Raw genomic sequence first — 21,660 nt, forward strand, 5'->3', positions numbered from 1 at the left:
GCCCCCCAGGATGGAGTAACAGTAACCAGATTTATCTTCCCACTTTAAACATCTACAACAAAACAAGCCAAATTACATGAAACAACAATTTTCAGACACCAGACAAGAAGCAGTACAGACAATGATCCCTGAGAGAAGGGAAATAAATGAGGAGAGGCTTATATAATTGCCCCATCTTACTGCCTGCAGAGTTTCTAGGCAGTAGCACAGAGAGGGGAAACTCAGAATCCAGCAGTCTTCCTGAGTAAGAGAGACAGAGTTGACAATTCAGGAAAGCCAAGGCAGCTAGAATTCACAGGGCAGAGTAACAGAAAGGAAAGAGCTGCATGGAAAGAGAGCCCTGGAGATGTGCAGGTAGCTCCCCTTGTATGTTAGCTGCATGCTAGTCAGTGCATCTGTATGAAAAAACAACCTGAAGTCAGGGAAAAAATCACAGGCAAGCAGTAGGCAAACCCATTCTCAGAGGTCATAAAGGACAGGAAATAGTTTATATTCACAACATCCACAGTGGAGACACCTCATAATATACAAGGAGCATTGCATTAATTGTAGCACCAAGTTGGCCCTAGATTAAAGGCTGTCTGGTCTTACATAACACAACATAAAAATAATCATAAAAAGGATTAAATGCTTTCCAAGAAACTTAAAGCTCAATAATATTTGAAGGAAAAAAAAATCCAGCAAATTAATAATGTGAAATTCACAGTGTCTGCCATCCAATCAAAATTATTAATCATGCAAAGAAGCAGGAAAACACAACTCATGACGAAGAGGAAATAAATCAATAAAAACAGATCAGAAATTACACAATGATAGAGTTAGTAGACAAGGACATTAAAAGAACTAAAATAAATATATGTTCAAGAAGGTAAGGGAAGGGAGTTCCCTGGTGGTCCAGTGGTTAGGACTTGGTGCTCTCACTGCCAGGGGTCCAGGTTTGATCCCTGGTTGGGGAACTAAGATCCTGCAAGAAGATGTGGCACAGCAAAAAAAAAAAATAGGTAAGGGAAGCATGTTTAAAAAAAAGAGACAGGGAAGATATGGAAGACATAAATCAAACATCTAAAAATGAAAATTTTAATGGATAAGATCACTGCAGAAGATTTGGGAATTTGAATTTACAGCAATAAAAACTATCTAAAATGAAACACAAAGTAAAAAAGACTAAAGAAAGGATATCCGTGAGCTGTGTAACAACTTACAGCCACTTAACATATGTGTAACTGGAGTTGCAGAAGACTCTGTGTGTGTGTGTGTGTGTGTGTGTGTGTGTGTGTGTGCGTGCGCGTGCACCAGTGAGGAAGATGACAGAAAAAAATTTTTGAAGAGATAATACCTGAAGAATTTTCAAACTTGATGAAAACCATAATCTTACAGATCCAAGCAGCTTAACAAACCTCAACCACAAGAAACATGAAGGAAACAACACTAAAGTACATCATAATTAAATTGCTTAAAACCACTGATAAAGAAGAAATCTGAAAAGAGAAAAGACATTATAAAGAGAAGAAAAAAGAGAAGAATGAAAGCAGACTTTTCATTGGAAATGATGAAAGCCAAAACGCAGTAGAGCAATATCTTTAAAGCACTAAAAGAAAAAAAGTCAGGCTTCCCTAGTGGCGCAGTGGTTAAGAATCTGCCTGCCAATGCAGGGGACACGGGTTCGAGCCCTGGTCTGGGAAGAGCCCACATGCCGTGGAGCAACTAAGCCCGTGAGCCACAACTACTGAGCCTGCGTGTCTGGAGCTTGTGCTCCACAACGGGAGAGGCCACGACAGTGAGAGGCCCGTGCACCGCGATGAAGAGTGGCCCCCGCTTGCCGCAACTGGGGAAAGCCCTTGCACAGAAACGAAGACCCAATACAGCCAAAAATAAATAAATAAATAAATTAATTAAAAAATTAAAAAAAGAAAAAAAGTCAATCTAGAATTCTATACCCAATGAAAATGTCTTTTAAGAAGTAACATGAAGACTTTTTCTGATACACAAAAGAATTCATCGTCAGCAGATGAGCAGTATAAGAAAATTAAAGGCAGTCCTTCAGACAGAAAGAAAGTGATACTAGATAGAAATCTGGATTTACACAAAGGAAAAAGCACCAGAAATGGTAAACACATGGGTAAAAATAAAAAGACTTATTATTTTTAAAAATTCTTAAAAAGATAAATGTTTAAAGCTAAATTAGGGCTTCCCTGGTGGCGCAGTGGTTAAGAATCTGCCTGCCAATGCAGGGTACATGGGTTCGAGCCCTGGTCCGGGAAGATCCCCCATGCCGCAGAGCAACTAAGCCCATGTACCACAACTATAGAGCCTGTGCTCTAGAGCCTGTAAGCCATAACTACTGAGCCCATGTGCCACAACAACTGAAGCCCACATGCCCTAGAGCCCGTGCTCTGCAACAAGAGAAGCCACTGCAATGAGAAGCCCGAGCACCACAACAAAGAGTAGCCCCCACTCGCTGCAACTAGAGAAAGCCTGTGCGCAGCAACGAAGACTCAACGCAGCCAAAGATAAAAAAAAATAAAAATAAAAACAAGCTAAATTAACAACAATGTAGATATAATTCAATATACTGACAGAGAAGTAAAATGCATGAGAATGCACAAAAGCTACTAGAGTAGGGGTAAAAAATGGAAGTATACTGTTGTAATGCTCTTATACTATATGTAAAGAGGTATGCTACTACTTGAAGGTAGACTATAGTAAGTTAAAGATGTATATCATAAACCCTAAAGCAACCCAAAAGAAAATAAAACAAGAGATATAACTAATCAAATTAGCAAGATAAAACGGAATCATTAAAAACCAAAAAAACTCAATTTAAGAGAAGGGAGAAGAAAAAAAAGGGAACAAAAAGCAGACAGACAAAGTAGAAAACAAACAGCCGGATGATAATCACATTAAATGTAGATGGCCTGCCCTGATTAAAAGTCAGAGATTGTTGGGCTTCCCTGGTGGCGCAGTGGTTGAGAATCTGCCTGCTAATGCAGGGGACACGGGTTCGAGCCCTGGTCTGGGAAGATCCCACATGCCGCGGAGCAACTGGGCCCGTGAGCCACAACTGCCCGTGGGCCACCACGATGAAGAGTGGCCCCCGCTTGCCGCAACTAGAGAAAGCCCTCGCACGAAACGAAGACCCAACACAGCTATAAATAAATAAATAAATAAATAGAGTAGCTATTAATTAAAAAAAAAAAGTCAGAGATTGTCAAATTGGATAAAAAAAAATAAAACACAATTGTATGTTGTCTATAATAAAACCCAAGTTAACTATAAAGACATAAATAAGTTAAATCTAAAAAGATGGAAAAAATATACCATGTTAACACTGATAAAAAGAAAGCTGCAGAGGTTATATTAATATCAAAGTAGACTTCAGAGTAAATAATATTGCCAGGAACAAAAAGATCATTTCATAACAATTAATGGATCCATTAACCAAGAGGACATAACAATCCTCAATGTTTATGCCCTATAACAGAGTTTTAAAATTCCTGAAGCAAAAACTGATAGAACTAAAAGGCACAGACAGTCAGTTCTATAAATACAAAGTCAGAGATTTCAGCACCCCTCTCTTAATAGTTAACAGAATAAGTAGACAGAAAATCAGTAAGGACACAGGAGACTTGAATAATCTGACTTCAGTGATTTATAGAAAACTACCTAATAATAGAATACACATTATTTTCAATAGCATGCAGAACATTTATCAAAGTGGACCATATTCTGAGAATAAAACAAGTCTCAATAAAATTTTTAAAAATTCACATCATACAAAGTATGTTTTATAACCACAAATTAGAAATCAATAACAGAAAACCTGGAAAATCTACAAATACTTGAAAACTAAACAACACTTCTGAATAACCCATGGGTTAAAGAACAAATCACAAAAGAAATTAAAAGTATTTGGAACGGAATGAAAATAAAAAACAAAATTTATGGGATGCAGCTAAAGCAATGTTTAGAAGGAAATTTATAGTTTAATGCTTGTATTGAAAAAAAAGAGAAAGGTCTCAAATTAATGACATAAGCTTTTAATCAAAAGCAGCACAGACTAACCCAAAGTAGCAGTAGAAACAAAACAAAAAAGAGCACATATCAATAAAACTGAAAACAGAAAAACAACAGAGAAACTCAATGAAACCAAAAGCTGGTTCTTGGAGAAAAATCAATAAAATTGATAAACCTCTTGCTAGACTAATCAGGAAAAAGAGAAAAGATGCAAATTATGGCTTTCAGGAGTAAGAAAGGGCAAACCAATATAGATCCTAGAGACATTAAATGGAATATTCTGAACAACTTCATGACAATAAATTTGATAACTTAAGATGAAATGGTCAAATTCCTTGAAAGACACAAACTACCAAAGTTCACCCAGAAGATTTAGATAACCTGACTAGCCCTAACTTCTATTAAAAGAATGGATTTTGTAGTTAAAACCCTTCATACAAACAAAAGGAAACTTCAATCATCAGGAAGGAAAAAAAAGCAATATCAATATCTAGGTAAATATAACAGACCAGAAGTTGGCACACTTTTTCTGTAAAGGGCCAGACAATAACTATTTTAGGCTTAATGGGTCATGTGAGATATATATATATATATATATATATACACACACACATATACCAACTCAACTCAGCTGGTAAAGTATAAAAGCAAGATAGACAACACATAAATGATTGAGCATGGCTGTATTCCAATAATACTACATTTTATGAACTCTGAAGTCTAAAATTTTCATGTATCATGATATATTCTTTTGATGTTTTTCAATCACTTAAAAGAGCAAAATGAACCCAAAGCAAGCAAAAGGAAGGAAATAATAAAAAGCAGAATTTGGTGAAATTGAAAACAAAAAAAAAAAAAAGAGAAAATTCAAACTAAAATCTCATTCTTTCAAAGATTAGTAAAACTGGCAAGCTTCTAAGCCAGATTGATAAAGAAAAAAAGAAAAAAGACATATCACTGATATCAAGAATGTCTAGATTTGGAGATGACACGATTTCTATGTAGAAAATCCTAAGGAATTGCCAAAAAAGCGACTAGAACTAATAAGTGGGTTTAGCATGGTTGCAGGATATAAGGTCAATATTAAAAAAGCAACTATTTCTACACAACAGCAATCAACAATCAGAAATTGAAAATTTTAAAAATACTATTTACAACAGTGTCAAAAAAATGAAATAGGGATCAACTGACAAAAGATATGCAAGATCCACGCACTGAAAACTACAAAACATTGCTGAAAGAAATTGAAGACCTAAATAAATGGAGAGATACATTGTGTTCGTGGGTTAGAAGACTCAATATTGTTAAGATGCCAATTCTCTCCCCAATTAATCCATACATTTGAGGCATTCTCCATCAAAACTTGAGCAGACCTTTTATAAAAATTGACAAACTGATTAGAATATTTATTTGGAAATGCAAAGGACCTAGAATAGACAAAATTATTTGGAAAAAGAACAAAGTTAAAAGACTTACACTATTGCTTTTAAGACACATTATGACGCTATAGCAATCAAGACGTAACACACACATAGCTCACTGGAACAGAACAGATTCCTAAAATAGACCCACACATGTATGGTTAGTTGATTTCAATAAAGATGTCATGGTACCTCAATGAAGAAAAGATAATCTTTTCAAAAAACTGTGTTGGAACAACTGGATAGCCTTAAGCAAAAAGATGAACGCTGTTATGTCACACCCTATACAAAATTTAACAAAAATGGATCATAGATCTAAGTATAAGAGCTGAAACTATAAAGCTTCTAGTAGAAAATATAGGAGAAAATCTTAGTGACCTTGGGTTTGGCAAAGATTTTTTTTAATACATGACATAAAAAGCAGGAACTATACGAAGAAACTGATGAACTGGTAACTGATAAATTAAAAATGTTGGTTCTTCAAATGACACTGTTACAAAAATTAAAAGTCAAACCACAGATCAGGAGAAAATATCTGCAAAACATATATCTGACAAAGGACTTGTATTTAGAATATATAAATAACTCTTACAACTCAGTAATAAAAAGGGAAACAACTCAATTTTTTAACAATGGACAGAAGACTTGAACAGACATTTAACCAAAGAAAATACAGAAATGACAAATAAGCATGGCAAATGTTCAATATATCATTAGGCGTTGAGGAAATGCAAACAAAAACACAATCAGATGCTATTACATAGCTATCAGAATGAGTAAAATTAAAAAGACTGATCATACCAAGAGTTGGTCACAATGTGGAGCAACTAGAAACACTGCTTTTAGGAATGTAAAATGGTACAACGACTGTGGAAAATAGTCTGGCAGTTTCTTAAACTATAAAGCCTACACCTACCATACGGTGTACCCATTCCACTATAACATGTTTCCACACAGAAATGAAAGCATACATCCTCAGAAAGACTTATACATTAATGTTCATAGCAGCTTTATTCATGATAGCCCAAAACTAGAAACAACCTAAAACCTGCACACAGGTGAATGGATAAATAAACTGTGGTTATACCCGTATCAGGGAATACTACTAACAATAAAAAGGAATCAATTACTGATACATGTGACAACTACAGAAAAATCTCAAAAGAATTATGCTGAGTGAAAGAAGCCAGACCAAAAAGAAAGGGAAAAAAAAGGAGTACACACTGTAGGATTCCATTTACATAAAATTTTTTAAATTTATAGTGACAGAAAGCAGACCAGACTAGAGATGAGAGGTGGGAAGGAAGAGAGGGATGCAGGAACAAATTACAAAGAGGCACCAGGAAACATCTGTGGGTGATAGATATGTTCATCTTGACTGTGGTGATACTTTCTGTTTCGCAGGTGTATACATATGTCAAAAGTTATCAAACTGTTATACTTTAAATATGTGGACATTGTTATACCTCAATTATACTTCAATAAAGCTGTAAAGAAAGAAAAAAAGTAGAATGAAGTGTCAAGTACAGAGCTTTGGAGAACCCTGACATTTAAGGATAGAAGAAAGAAAAGGAATCACTAAAGAAGAAAGAAAACCTGATCATAGGCAGGATAAGATGCAAATTATTACAGTTACCAACTTCAGGGGAGTTGTAAACAGTATAGAATGATAGAGAAATTAATAAAGTTGGTGATTAAGATAAGACCAGTGGATTTAGGCATTAGGATATATGTATCAAAAGAACAAAACATTCAGAGGTCACCAAAGAGACCAGTACTGAAGTCAGAATGTCAAGGGTTAAGAGAACGGGAGGTCAATGAGTGATAGCAGAAGGACAGCACTCACCTGAGAAGTATTCAAACGAAAAAGAGAGAGGGCTTCCCTGGTGGCGCAGCGGTTGAGAATCTGCCTGCCAATGCAGGGGACATGGGTTCGAGCCCTAGTCTGGGAAGATCCCGCATGCCGCGGAGCAACTGGGCCCGTGAGCCACAACTACTGAGCCTGCGTGTCTGGAGCCTGTGCTCCGCAACAACAGAGGCCGCGATAGTGAGAGGCCCGCGCTCCGCGATGAAGAGTGGCCCCCGCTCGCCGCAACTAGAGAAAGCCCTCGCACAGAAACGAAGATCCAACACAGCCATCCATAAATAAATAAATAAATAAATAAACAAACAAACAAACAAACAAATAAACAAATAAACAAACAAACAAATAAACAAACAAACAAACAAACAAACAAACAAACAAACAAATAAATAAATAAATAAATAGAATCCAAGCAGACCCCTAAAGTTACACAAAAGAAACAAAAGGCAAAAGACATTATTGTTAAAAAAAAAAAAAAAAAAAAAGAGAGAAAGTTGATGCAAGACAGAAGTTTCACTCATTAGTTATATGCTCCTTTCCTTCTTGACAACCATAGACAATATAAATGCATTTATGTTTTACTGGCATCATAATCAAAGATGTCATTAAAGATGTCAATCTACTGTATCATTAAATTTTTTTTCCAGGACCAAAAGCATTATGACATTTAAATAAAAATGTTCCTGACAACTTTATCCACCCTTCCAAAGTTCAATACCTATGAAATGAGTGATGGGGGAGGATCCTCTGGTAACAACCCTGTTGAGGACTTGCTCCAGAATTTCTTGTCTGATCATCTCATGGATCTAAAAAGAACAGAAGAACCAATAAAATATTCCTTGGTGACCTTCAGCTTACAATTGTATCAATGCATGTTAGGCAGATTAAAGAACAGTTTGAATATGGGCAAAACTGGACTGTTTATTTCGAAGACAAATATAATGTGAATCATCTGGAAAGAATCACTCAATTCTACCCTCATTCTGTGCTCAGACAATTCATTAGCAGGGCAAACTTTTATTAGCCTAAAAGAGAGATCATATGAAAGTACTGCTACATATAAGGTCCAGCATCAAACAGGAATAATTCTACCTAGGTATCTATTACATGCCAACGTCCATATTCCTGACAGTATGCACAACTTTTATTTTAAAATTTAAAAGCCCATGAAAATTTCTGAAAACCTAGAAAATCTTCACCAAGCCCTTCCTCACTTTCTACAAGCAGAGCAATTGCCTAAAAAATGACCTGTTTTTGGGCTTCCCTGGTGGCGCAGTGGTTAAGAATCCGCCTACCAATGCAGGAGACACGGGTTCGAGCCCTGGTCCAGGAAGATCCCACATGTCACGGAGCAACTAAGCCCGTGCGCCACAACTACTGAGCCTGCGCTCTAGAGCCCGCGAGCCACAACTACTGAGCCTGTGTGCCACAACTACTGAAGCCCGTGCACCTAGAGCCCGTGCTCTGCAACAAGAGAAGCCACCGCAATGAGAAGCCCGAGCACTGCAATGAAGAGTAGCCCCTGCTCGCCGCAACTAGAGAAAGCCCGCGCGCAGCAACGAAGACCCAACACAGCCAAAAATAAAAACAAATAAATAAATTAAAAAAAAAAAAAAAAATGACCTGTTTTGAATTTTTACTTGAATTTTAGTTAAATTTCATACCTGAACTTGATAACTTTGGGGTACAGACTAATTTCTTTCAGACCTTGGACTAATAATTTGATTATTAGTAAATTCTATGTTCTATAGATACCTTGACAAAGCCAACATCTGTGTGAAATCAAGTGGAACCTTCTTAGTTTTAAAAAAGATTAATTTAAAAACAAAAACCATTTTCTTATTCTAAGAATGTTTTTAATCAGATTATGGTTAAGGAGAGTCATATGTATCTAATACACAACTCTCAGGGACTATTATATGGCATTCACTTCATAGTTCTGGATCAGAACATCAGATTTACATTTAAATTGGCCTCCAAATAACATTTTCAGCAGTTACTTTTGGTGTGTAGATACAGTGAACAATTGAATGTAAAGAAGATGTCTTAGAGAAATCACTAGCAAAGCAAATTTGCTTAGTCTCAGATATGATCTTTTTTTTTTTTTAACTTGAAATGAATTTTTGAAAGCTATTTCAGAAATTAAGATTGAGATGATAGTCATAATATGGTAATGAATTAAAAGAGTGTAAATTCCCTATTTTTGGTTCTTCAGAAACAATGAACCAATAAGCATGATTCTTCAAGCTTGATGTTCTACAGCAACCTAAAAGATTATTTTTTGTATAAGGGAATTAAAAAAACCCAGAAATGATTTACTGCTAGAGGAAGAAGAGGAAATCATGAGGAAGTTAACTTATATTCAAACGTCTAAGAAATGGTCAGGAAGAACAGAAATTAGAATAAATGAAAATCTCATATAAATAAAGAGTGAGAAAGTAAGTATTCCATCAAACTGGGTCTATAATGTTTCAATTACTATCCCAATCTCTGTTCTGGGAAACTGCTACATACTCAAATTGCCCTGTCCCCCAAACTCCCAAGTTAATGCCCTATTTATAATATAATTTAACAAAACTAGGGAATGGTTGCTAGAGTCTCACCTTGAAAGTTTCCAACAGGATATTAGCTCCCAGCTTACATGCATGCTGGTTTGGCATTCTAGAAAGACCTGAGCTGGCTTCAATAGTCTTTCCATCAAGAATCTTCTTTGGCCCATAGGAATCCATTAAAATGAAGCCAAGTTCTACCAGGCCCTGAGTAATATGATCCCAACTATGAACACTGCAAGAAAACAAAGTTTAGTTAAGAAGAAAAACTTAGTAAAATACCTTACCTCTATATTCTTTGCCATGTTACATATTTCCCAAACTTGACCTGGATAACCAACACTCCGCATGAATTCTGAATTTCTTAATGAACAGTAATGCGAATGGCAGGCAAGCAATCTCTACCGACAGAACACCGAGAAAATCCAAAAACTACAGAACATTAAAAAACATATGGAAGAAACTGGAATATCTCAATGTACTGACCATTAGAGAGTTCTACTCACGATTTCATGACTAGAAGTTAACTGCTGCTGCTTCTATTCCCCTCATGCCAATAACAACACGTACACTATACATATGCTTACAAGTTTTCCTCCCTCTCTAAACTGAGACTCTCTACGATGGAGAGTACACTGTAGTCATATTTTTACCCATATAGCCTAGCACAATGGCTGGCATATAGAAGGCACTAAGTAAATAACTACAGTAGGAATATTTATATTCATATTTATATCATATTCATATCTATAGTATGAATTGATGAATGACTGGGTTTCAAAAGCATGAGCTGAAACTACAAATAGCCTTTGTAAAGCAGTAGAATCCTTGGTGATTTTATACCACTTAATGTTACCCACTATAGTGGAAATGATATGTTTATAATAACCTTTATATCATTATATCTACCTGCTAAACAGCAACAAATTATAATGCAGCATTAAAGAATGAAGGAGATAGTTGTGAACAGATTCTCATAACACTTTGACAGATTTTAATAATAGTCACACTCTGGAGATCTGGGATCAAGATAATAGACTGAGCGCATGCTCCATTCTTCCCACCCCAAATACCTACAAATGACAGAAAAGATACATATACCTGTGTGCGAATGTCTGTATGTGGTATATACATACAATCCATGATAATGTGGAAAAATAAGAGGTGTTTTTGACTCTCTAGAAATTATGAAGAATCCTTAAAAAGTGAACATAATATAAGAAGGAAGCCACAGAACACGTAGTGTAAAATGAAGGGGTGCTTCCAAAAGCAGATACCAAAGGCAGATATACTGGGAACTGGAAGGAACCTTGGGGCAACTTTTGTGCATGAACAGTTTGGTACACAGCAGCCTTCTCTACCTTTTTCTCCAAGACCTCACTGCACCTGCAGTTTATGCCAAGAAATAAGCAACCATGAGGCCTGTCCTTAGATGGGATCTGTGCATAGAGGAGCTTGGGCCTGAGAGGCAGAGCAGCACTCTGAGAGGATGACAACATGCTGGAGGATTAGGGCGATGCCACACCTAGAAGATTAGCCCTTGGTACATCCTACCGCTATCCTCAAGTCACAGAGGTAGAATGTGTTAAAAGATACAGCACTCAGACAAACTAATGGGGAATATCAAAAACAATAATAAGGAGATAAGCAATAACCACCAAATACAAGAAAACAATATCACCATGAAAGAGAAGCACCAAACTCAATAAAGAGAACTAATCGCTAAGGGAAAAGGTTAATGGAACAAACAGAAGATTTTAAAAGTCTAATGAATATTCTCAGAGAAATAAGAAAGGATATTATAGCATGAAACAAAAAATGAACTGTTATGAAAAAAGAACCAATTGGAAATTTGGAAATAAAAAACATGATGGATAGAGTGAAAAACTCAGTAAATGGACCTAAGAATAAAATGGGCAGAGCTGAAGAAATAATTATTGAGAAGAATGAGCTAAGGAATTTTTGTTGAACTTGACACAAAAAGACAAAAATATGAAAATATGAAAAAAGAAAAATTAAGAGATACAGCACACAGATCAAGAAATTCCAACAGTTAATAGGAGACAACAGAGAGAAAAAGGAGAGACAGTACTCAAATAAAAGAAGAAAATCATTACAGAGTTTAGGAAAGACATGACTCCTTACAGTGAGAGGGCACACCAATTACCAAGCAGAAATGAATTAAAAAGGAACTTACATCAACACAAATTGTGTTAAATTTCAGAAGATCAAGTATAAAAATAAAGTCTTATAAGTTCCCATGAAGAAAAATAACAGATTATCTAAAATAATACAAGAATCAGATAACCATCAGACTTTTCATCAGCAATGCTAGATGCAAAAAGACAATGTAAAACTGATTATAAACTCAGAATTTTAAACCTGGTCCAACTATTATTGTTCAAGTGGAAGAGCAAAACAAAGACATTTTCAGATACGAAAAGTTTACTATCCACAAACCATATCAGAAAGGATTACTGCAAAAAATATATACTTACGGCATATTTCCAAGTGAAAAGTATGAGGTTCAAAAGATAGATGTAAACAAAGAAACCAGTAAAATTATGAAGTCTAAATAAGTATAGTCTGTTAATAATCTTAACAAGAATGAAGTGGAGGGGCTTCCCTGGTGGCGCAGTGGTTGAGAATCTGCCTGCCAATGCAGTGGACACGGGTTCGAGCCCTGGTCTGGGAAGATCCCACATGCCGTGGAGCAACTGGGCCCGTGAGCCACAATTACTGAGCCTGCACGTCTGCAGCCTGTGCTCCGCAACAAGAGAGGCCGTGATAGTGAGAGGCCTGCGCACAGCAATGAAGAGTGGCCCCCGCTTGCCGCAACTGGAGAAAGCCCTCGCACAGAAACGAAGACCCAACACAGCTATAAATAAATAAATAAATTAATTAATTAAATTAAAAAAAAAAAAAAAGAATGAAATGGAGAAATAGTGTGTGCTGTGGGCTAAAGTTCCCATCTTGGAGGGAGGAGACAGTTGTAGTCGGTTTGCTACAAAATGTTTATCTGTAACATGAAAGAGCTTATACATGATTGGTAAATAGGGGAGTAAGTATAACCTGGAAGTTGTATTGGTTCATAGGTGATTTTTTTTCCTAGTACATTAATGTTCTGCACCTCTAAGTATCTGCAGGTAAACACAAAGTATGTCAATAGAGCTAAATATAGCAAACCATGGAGACAAACCACAGACAAAGCATGACACAGTAAAGACTGTTATTAACAGCTAACGTATATTCTGAAATACAACATTAAACATGAAAGTGACAACCAGGATGGTTACCAGTTTTTTCAATTTGATTTAAAATGGATTTGCCTAAAACTGCTAATTTAATTGTCTAAAACTGCTAATTCAATTCCATCCATCAGTCCCAAACTCCAACAGTTAAAGTAAATAAAACTCTTGTTTTCTACTCACCTAAAAAGCCAATGAAGACTCAGGCCAATAGAGTAGCAATAGCATGAAAGGAGCAAAGGTACCTACTTCAGTTTTGTATCCTTGCTATCAAGGTGGCCAAGAACTCAGGCCTTGGGATTCAAGGATCTTCTGATCTTAACACTAAATACCCTATGAACCTTACGGTTCATGAACTTACCTATTCTTTACCACTTCCAAGATCATGGTTGAAACACAACATCTATGAGGAACTAGATTCTGAAGAAATTTTGAGCCTTGGAGAAGCTGAAGATCTTTAAAGCTTTTTATAACCAAAGACTTTAAAAGGTCAAATACCTAATATAATGAAAGAAATAGGAAAATGAAGCAAAAAATGATAGTCCATACTACAGAATCTTAACCCTGTAACTGTTCCTACTTGCTGCCATACACTCATATCCCTATGACAACTGTTTCACTGATGAGTATGATATAAAAATTATGACTTTCAGTGGGAACTTAAAAGAGCTGAAGATAGGCCTTCCTTGAGAGAAAAGGGGCTAAAAATCAATATTACCCACAACCAGAGAAACACATATGAGAAAAAAGGGTAAAGGATTTTATATTTTCATTCTTTCAAATAACATATTCTCATTAATTTCAAGTTGATCAGGGACAGTTTCTTAGAAAGCTACAACATAATACAACAGCAATGAACACCCAGCTAAACTTCCCATTCTTGCTACTTGGACTGTGTGATGTTTCCACTCTTATTCCCATCTCACCACCTGGCTTACCACACAATAGGAAGTGGAGGTATAAACCACGTATCTGAAGAAGTCTTCAAGCAGCCCGCAGAGAACAGTGTGGGCTTACATTCTTATAGTGGAATATGCTGCTGGCAGGGTGGGAGTGGAATTGTTTAGGAAAAGATAATAAAAAAACCAGGCTAGGGGCTTCCCTGGTGGTGCAGTGGTTGAGAGTCTGCCTGCTAATGCAGGGGACATGGGTTCGAGCCCTGGTCTGGGAAGATCCCACATGCCGTGGAGCAACTAGGCCCGTGAGCCACGACTGCTGAGCCTGCGCGTCTGGAGCCTGTGCTCTGCAACAAGAGAGGCCACAATAGTGAGAGGCCCGCGCACCGCAATGAAGAGTGGCCCCCACTTGCCGCAGCTAGAGAAAGCCCTAGCACAGAAACGAAGACCCAACATAGCAATCAATCAATCAATCAATAAATCTTTAAAAAAAAAAAAAAAAAAAACCAGGCTATTGTACACTTTATTAACTACAGAAGGAACCAAAAAGTCATTCATAAATACCTGTTCCTCAAATCTTTGTATTCTTGTTACAGAGAGGAAGAGGGCAATGCTGAAAGGACATATATTACTACTGAAATCTCCTTGCTGTCCTGCCTAGAACAGATAAACCAAAAAGGAGTCATAACTTACATCTTAAAAGTATAACATATCCTACTTAAAAGCAAGTCCTTAGATGGATCAGAAACCTAAATATAAGAGCTAAAACTATAAAACTTTTCAAAGGAAACACAGTAGGAAATCTTCAAGACTCTGGATTAAAGATTTCTTAGATACAATAACAAAAACATAATTTATATAAGAAAAAAATTGATAAATTGGATCTCATTAAAAATCAAAACTTTTGTGCTTCAAAAGACACCATTAAGAAAATGAAACAAGCCACAGACTGAAAAAAATATTTGCTAATTACATACATGATAAAGGACTTGTACCCATGATATACAAAGCATTCTTAAAACTCTTTAAGTCACAATCAAAAAATGGGCAAAAGATCTGAATAGACATTTCATCAAAGATATTAGAACAGCTAAATAAGCACATGAAAAGATGTTCAGTTATCATCAGTCACTAAGGAATTGCAAAGTAAAACCTCTATGAGATACTGTTTCACAGCTATTAGAATAGGTATATTAAAAAAAAAAAAAGACAGTAACAAATGTTGGCCAGGATGTGGATAAACGGGAGCCCTCATACAGTGCTGACGGATATGTAAAATGATGTAGCTACTTTGGAGAACAATTTGGTAGTTTCTTTAAATTATAAACATATGGGACTTCCCCGGTGGTCCAGTGATTAAGACTCTGTGCTTCCACTGCAGGGGGCGCAGGTTCTATCCCTGGTCGGGGAACTATGATCCCACATGCCACACGGCATGGCCAAGAAAAAAAGAAAAACATTATATATATATATATAGACATAAATGTATTACCTAACCCAGAAATTCCACTTGTAGGTATCTACCCAAGAGAAATGAAAACATATGTCCACACAAAGACATGCATGTGAATGTTCACAACAGCATTATTCATAATAGCCAAAAAGTAAAAACTCTAATGTCCATCAACTGGTGAACAGCTAAACAATGGATATGTCTATACAATGGAATACTATTCAACAATAAAAAGGAATGAAATACTTGTAAGTGCTACAACACGGATAAACCTCGAAAATTATGCTAAATGAAAGAAGCCATACACAAAAGATTACATATTGTATGATTCTATTTATATGAAATCAGGAAAGGTAAATCTATAGAAACAGGCATGAAGGATCTTACGAGGTGATGAAAATGTTCTAAAACTGAATTATGATGATGGTTGCACAACTGGGTAAACTTATGAAAAATCAATGAATTACACACTTAAAATGGGTGTTATTTTTTTTTCCTTTTTTTTTTTGGCTGTGTTGGGTCTTCGTTGCTGTGCGCGGCCTTTCTCTAGTTGCAGTGAGCAGGGGCTACTCTTCGTTGCGGTGCGTGGGCTTCTCATTGTCGTGGCTTCTCTTGTTGCGGAGCATGGGCTCTAAGCGCACAGGCTTCAGTAGTTGTGGCACGTGGGCTCAGTAGTTGTGGCTTGTGGGCTCTAGAGCTCAGGCTCAGTAGTTGTGGCGCACGGGCTTAGTTGCTCCATGGCATGTGGGATCTTCCTGGGCTAGGGCTCGAACCCATGTCCCTTGCATTGGCAGGCAGATTCTTAACCACTGTGCCACCAGGGAAGCCCCAAATGGGTGTATTTTATGTTATGTAAATTGTACCTCAATAAAGCTTAAAAAATAGGTCTTTGAGCCCTGAAAGAAATGATAGACAAGAAACAAAAGAAAAAAAGGAATACAGCTTCCCTGGTGGAGCAGTGGTTAAGAATCCTCCTGTCAATGCAGGGGACACGGGTTCGATCCCTGGCCCGGGAAGATCCCACATGCTGCATAGCAACTAAGCCCGTGCACCACAACTACTGAGTCTGCGTGCCACAAATACTGAAGCTCGCGTGCCTAGAGCCTGTGCTCCGCAATGCGCCTAGAGCCTGTGCTCCGCAGCAAGAGAAGCCACGACAATGGGAAGCCCATGCACTGCTATGAAGAGTAGCTCTGGCTCGCCGACTAGAGAAAGCCTGTGCACAGCAATGAAGACCCAACACAGCCAAAAATAAAAACAAATAAATTAATTAATTAAAAAAAAGAAAAAAAGGAATAAATATAAAATCAAAGATGAATAAAACAGAAAACCAACAAACAAATATAAAACAGTCGATAAACAAAGCTGGTTCTTTGAAAAGATCAATAATATAGTTACTGTAAACCTAAATAAAAAGAAGAGTGAACAGATACAGAGAAGACAAAGGAGCTTTAAAGGTTAGTTCCCACATCATGGTCTTTAAATATCCTTTCCTACAAAAGGGACCCAAGGCTCCTTAGAGAAATCAGGATGGCGTAAGGAAAGTACAAGTGTGTCTTGGATAGCTTATGCCACAGAAGTGCTCAAAGACTATTGGGGCCATGTCAGAAGGACACATAAGCCTACCTCAAGGATCCAATTAGCCAAATATGGGTCACTTTGGGTACTGCATACGAGTAGATTGAATTTTAAAAGGTTTATGGCTGCATAACAGTATCCAAAAAAATGGGGGGGTGGCTCTTTTCACAGAAGAAAACCAGCTAATAATGTAGAAGGAATGACAGAATTAAAAATTTCTAATCTTATTTCTACCATTTTGCAACTCCCAGTATAATTAGTGATTTAGGCCACGAATCATCAGTAGACGGGAAAACAAAATCCACTGTGTGAAAGGTTGCTGAGGAAAAGAATTTTCACATGCCTCGAATTATGATCCCATGGATTACTTTCTAATTACAAAGGGAAACATATATCTTTGCAAATGAAGAAAACTGATGGTCATTGTCTTGATCAAATGATTTGGCTAAGACTGCCTGATACTATGAGCCTTTTGACATAATGCAATAGAATAGTGGTTGGCAAACTACAGCCTCTGGGACAAATCTAGCCCATCACCTATTCTTGTACAGCCCATGAGCTAAGACTGATTTTCACTTTTTTAATTGCTGAGGGGAAAAAAAACATCAAAGGAAGAATAATATTCTGTGACACATGAAAATTAAATAAAATTCAAATTGCAGTGCCCATGTAGTTCCATTGGCACACAGCCACAGTCATTCATTTATGTGTTGTTTCTGGCTGCCTTCTTGCTACAACAGTAGGGCTGAGTAGCACTGACAGAGACCGTATCACCTGCAAAGCCTAAAATAGTTAGTGTCTGTCCCTTTAGAGAAAGCTTGCTGACCCCAACAAGAGAAAGTATACAACATCACTTATGACATATTCTTGACAAAAATGTTTAACTTGAATCTAATCATGAGGAAACAGACAAATCTAACAATGAGAGACACAAGAAAACTGGGCTGGATGCTTCAAAAAACTCAATGAAAAGGTATGAATCCTTATTCTTAGGAGACATCTGTGGAAGTATTCAGGCATTGAAGTGTCATGATTTCTTCTTTTAAATGGTTCAGAAAAAAAATCTATACTTGTGAGAAAGTGAGATAAGGTAAATGTAGCAAAATACTTAAAAAGAGTTCAAAACATTTCTAATTGTTATCTTACTACTTTACAAATATTTAATGATGAATGACTTAGCTTCACAAAGCCCCACAATATAGTACTAGAAATAGGCAAGTTCCCCAGTTCACAAATACGGAAACAGACGTCAAGACTGAAGCTCATATAATAATGGAGTTAAGGTTAAATTTTGAGTTTCCTGCTGAACAGTCTTCACCATTTTTTTTCTTTTTAAACACTAAAACACTTAAGGTATGGTTTTAAAACGGAACTTGCTTAAGAATGTAGTGATATCATATATCTTCCACTTTCAAAGTAAAAAAAAGAGATCCTCTAGACCCAGGGTCATTCTACAATATTTCCATGTATTTGTTTCCTGTCATTAACCGGCATAAAAGAGGCTTGGGTTCAAACATTCCTGTTTCATAAAGGGATCCTGGATCTCCTTAAGAGTGTGGGGCTACCTTTAAGAGTTTCAGTAGTTCTCTGCCTAGTTCACAGTCCAACTTGATGGCAAACACAATGTGTAGAATAATGGTGCCTTCCACGTGACGAAGTTCACCTGATGGTACAGTAACAAAATCCAACAGCCTAAAAGATTCAACAGAACTGTATGAGCTATAGTTTGGGAAAGAGACAACAGTGCATATGCTCATATGAACAAACAGAAAAACTCAAGCTGAACTAATATGATCACTGGAGGCAGGCACAAAGTACAAAATCTACTGTCTCATTCTCTGCTCCTTTTTACAAAACTTTTTGAAAGAACTGTCTATAGTCATTATTTCCACTTCTTTACCTCTTCCCAGTTCAATTCAATTCAGTTAGGCTTCTGTCCCCTCCCTAACCTCCCTTCCAATGCTATTTGTAGCCCTTGCAAGAATAATCAAATGACCTCTACACTGTCAAAACCAATAACCAAGTCTCATCTTAATTAAAGCCTCAGCAGATTTGACACAGTTGACCCCTTCTTTCTTGAAACATTTTCTTCTCTTAGCTTCTGGGGCATTGTCACTGGCCTCTTAATTATTTGTGCTGGCTCATCCTCCCTTTAAATGGTGAATGCCTCTGAGCTCAATCTTGGGTTTCTTTCTCTTCTCTTCACGATTTCCCTAGGTGACCCTATCCAGTCTGAAGGCTTTAGTCCTTTCCAATCTGTATCTCCTGTCCTGACCTCTCCCTAAAACCCCAGACTGCCTGCTCAACACCTCCATATGGGATACTAATATACATCTCAAACTTACATGGTCAAAACTGAGCTTATTTCCCCCTAAACCTGCTTTTTGTCAGTCTTTACTAACTCAGTATACAAGACCACCTTCTAATCAATGGCTCAAGCCAAATAACTAAAAGTTATTCCAGATTAGAAGCAGTAGGCTGAAACAGGATTAAAAGCACGAATTCTGCAGCTGCTTGAATTCAAATCCCAGGTCCACCAATTTATGGCTACATAACCCTTGGAAATTCCTTAATCTCTCTGTGCCTTGGTTTCTACATGCATAAAACAGAGGCAAAACAGAGTTGCTGTAAGGTTTAAAGTGCTTAGAACAGCACTTGGCACAGAGCAAGCACTCTGTAAATATCTGTTTAAAAAAAAATCCTCTTTTTCAGCCACATCATGCTGTGTCCTGCCTTTGCACTAACTGTTCCACTAACTGAGAATGTGCTTTTTCCTGATCTATATATTGTGGCTCTTATCATTTAGGCTTCAGTTAAAATAGTACCTTCTCAGAGAAGTTTTCCCTGACCACTCAACCTAAAGTAGCTATGCTGTCACTATCACATCATCCATTTGAAATATATGCATAACACTTTTCACTCTAATATTTTTGTTATTTATTTATTTTCTTTTCTCTTCTCGTTGAAATATCTCCATGAGAGCAGGAACCTTGTCTGACTGGTTCATCACTGTAGTCCTAGGGCCAAATAGTTTCTGGCACAGAGTAAAGACTTAAATAGCTCTTAAGCTTGCAACTTACAGAACAATTATTGCTGTTTTCCTGGAAAGATTAAAATGAAAGAGTTGAAGAGACTGCATTATTCTTTTAATTTTATTACTGAGCAGCTAAGGGGACTAGGGAAATTCTGTGCTGAGGTGAAGGTACGGACTGAACAGTTAGATAACAATAAGATGAATTTGGAAAAATGATTTTATTTCTATACTGTATTACTCACTCATCACCACTCTGTTCCTCACTGTGTTGCTTATCTAGCTTGTTGAAGAAAGCTATGATTCCTTCCAAAACCCTCTTCCGGCTTCCCTGAAAAAAATACAAAATAAGTAAGGTCTCCCCATAAAGAGCAAGTTGAACTTAAAGATCTTTTCAGCTTGAAGGATTTTCAAGTATGAATTTAAATAGATAAATTATAACCTAGAGTCACACTAAGAATTTATAGAACACTTCCATGTTGAAATTGAGTTTGAAATACATCTTAATATCAGATTTTAAGGGGCCTATAGTCCACCCTTTCTGAGATCTTTATCCCTTTTACTACCACACACACACAAAATGTGGTACTACAAGAGATAATGTATGTTTACATTGGCTGAGGACCATGACCTTTTTACTAGATCAAATCATCATACATGAAATAAAAGCATCTATGCCTAGTATATAAAACAAGAGTATGAATAAGCTGAATGGTACTAACTGGTCATTTCACCAGAGTTAAAAGAGCAATTTTCATTTATACCTTTGAGGAGAGAACCAGAAGCTGATAGACCAACGGTGGTATTTCTTGAAGATTCAATTTGGAGAACATCGTCAACACTTTTTCCACCACAATTTCCATCTCTTCTGCAGTCAGAGGGACATCCCTGTGGATCAAAGATTCTAAAGATCAGAGCCTAATTTGGGAGATACTAGATCACTATAACTACCTTTTTTGATTTTTCTCTAATGCAGAACCTTAAAGGGGACCAATAACCTTACCTAACCAAAGTTATCTTGGAAAAAAAAATCATAAAGTTATACTTTAAATAAGAAATCAAAGCAAAAAAGAGTGGGGGGAAATTCTGTAACAGAAAACAGAGGTACCGATACTCTTATTTGGGGAACAGTGGTATTTGAGCTTGCTACATTTCAGTTTCTAGTAGGTAAGTTCTCATAGCAGGATAAAAAGAAAAGGGAATGATGATGCTTACTTGAACATGGAGGTGAGTTGGATTACATATTGATGATCCCATCTGATTAAAGAAATTGACAAAGAAAGTTTATGTCATTTAAACTTATTGACATATTCTTTGTAAAATTAGTAAGGAGGAAAAAATTAGGGCCATTTCAGTTTGATTTGGTACCACTGGGAAACAAGATCAAAGAAATGCCATTTAAAACAATGAAATAACAGCTTTTAACCTATCAGACTGGCAAAATCAAACTCTGATGATATTCAGCGCTGGTGAGATTTTGGGAAACAAGTACTTCACATACTATTTTAGGGAATGTACACTGATATAATCCTTCTGGGAAGACAAGTTGGCAATACTACTTATCAACTTTAAAAATGCACATAACCAAAGACCCACCCAACTTAGT

The 21,660-nt window shown here is 36.8% G+C and overlaps 1 protein-coding gene across 3 annotated transcripts in view; it reads right to left on the reverse strand.

Annotated features, from left to right (window-relative positions):
- FANCI (FA complementation group I) overlaps positions 1–21,660 on the reverse strand; it is a 79,914-nt gene that overhangs the window by 36,411 nt on the left and 21,843 nt on the right. For all 3 annotated transcript variants that reach the window (XM_061179953.1, XM_061179952.1, XM_061179954.1), the window contains exons 7-14: positions 21,270–21,311; positions 20,819–20,942; positions 20,300–20,385; positions 18,589–18,715; positions 14,557–14,649; positions 13,458–13,594; positions 9,903–10,083; positions 8,018–8,105 (exon numbers count right to left, since the gene is read on the reverse strand). In XM_061179953.1, coding sequence (XP_061035936.1) covers positions 8,018–8,105; positions 9,903–10,083; positions 13,458–13,594; positions 14,557–14,649; positions 18,589–18,715; positions 20,300–20,385; positions 20,819–20,942; positions 21,270–21,311 — 878 coding nt within the window. The remainder of the gene's footprint in view (positions 1–8,017; positions 8,106–9,902; positions 10,084–13,457; positions 13,595–14,556; positions 14,650–18,588; positions 18,716–20,299; positions 20,386–20,818; positions 20,943–21,269; positions 21,312–21,660) is intronic.

This window comes from Eubalaena glacialis, chromosome 2 (assembly GCF_028564815.1).
Source record: "Eubalaena glacialis isolate mEubGla1 chromosome 2, mEubGla1.1.hap2.+ XY, whole genome shotgun sequence".
Taxonomy (NCBI): Eukaryota; Metazoa; Chordata; class Mammalia; order Artiodactyla; family Balaenidae; genus Eubalaena; species Eubalaena glacialis.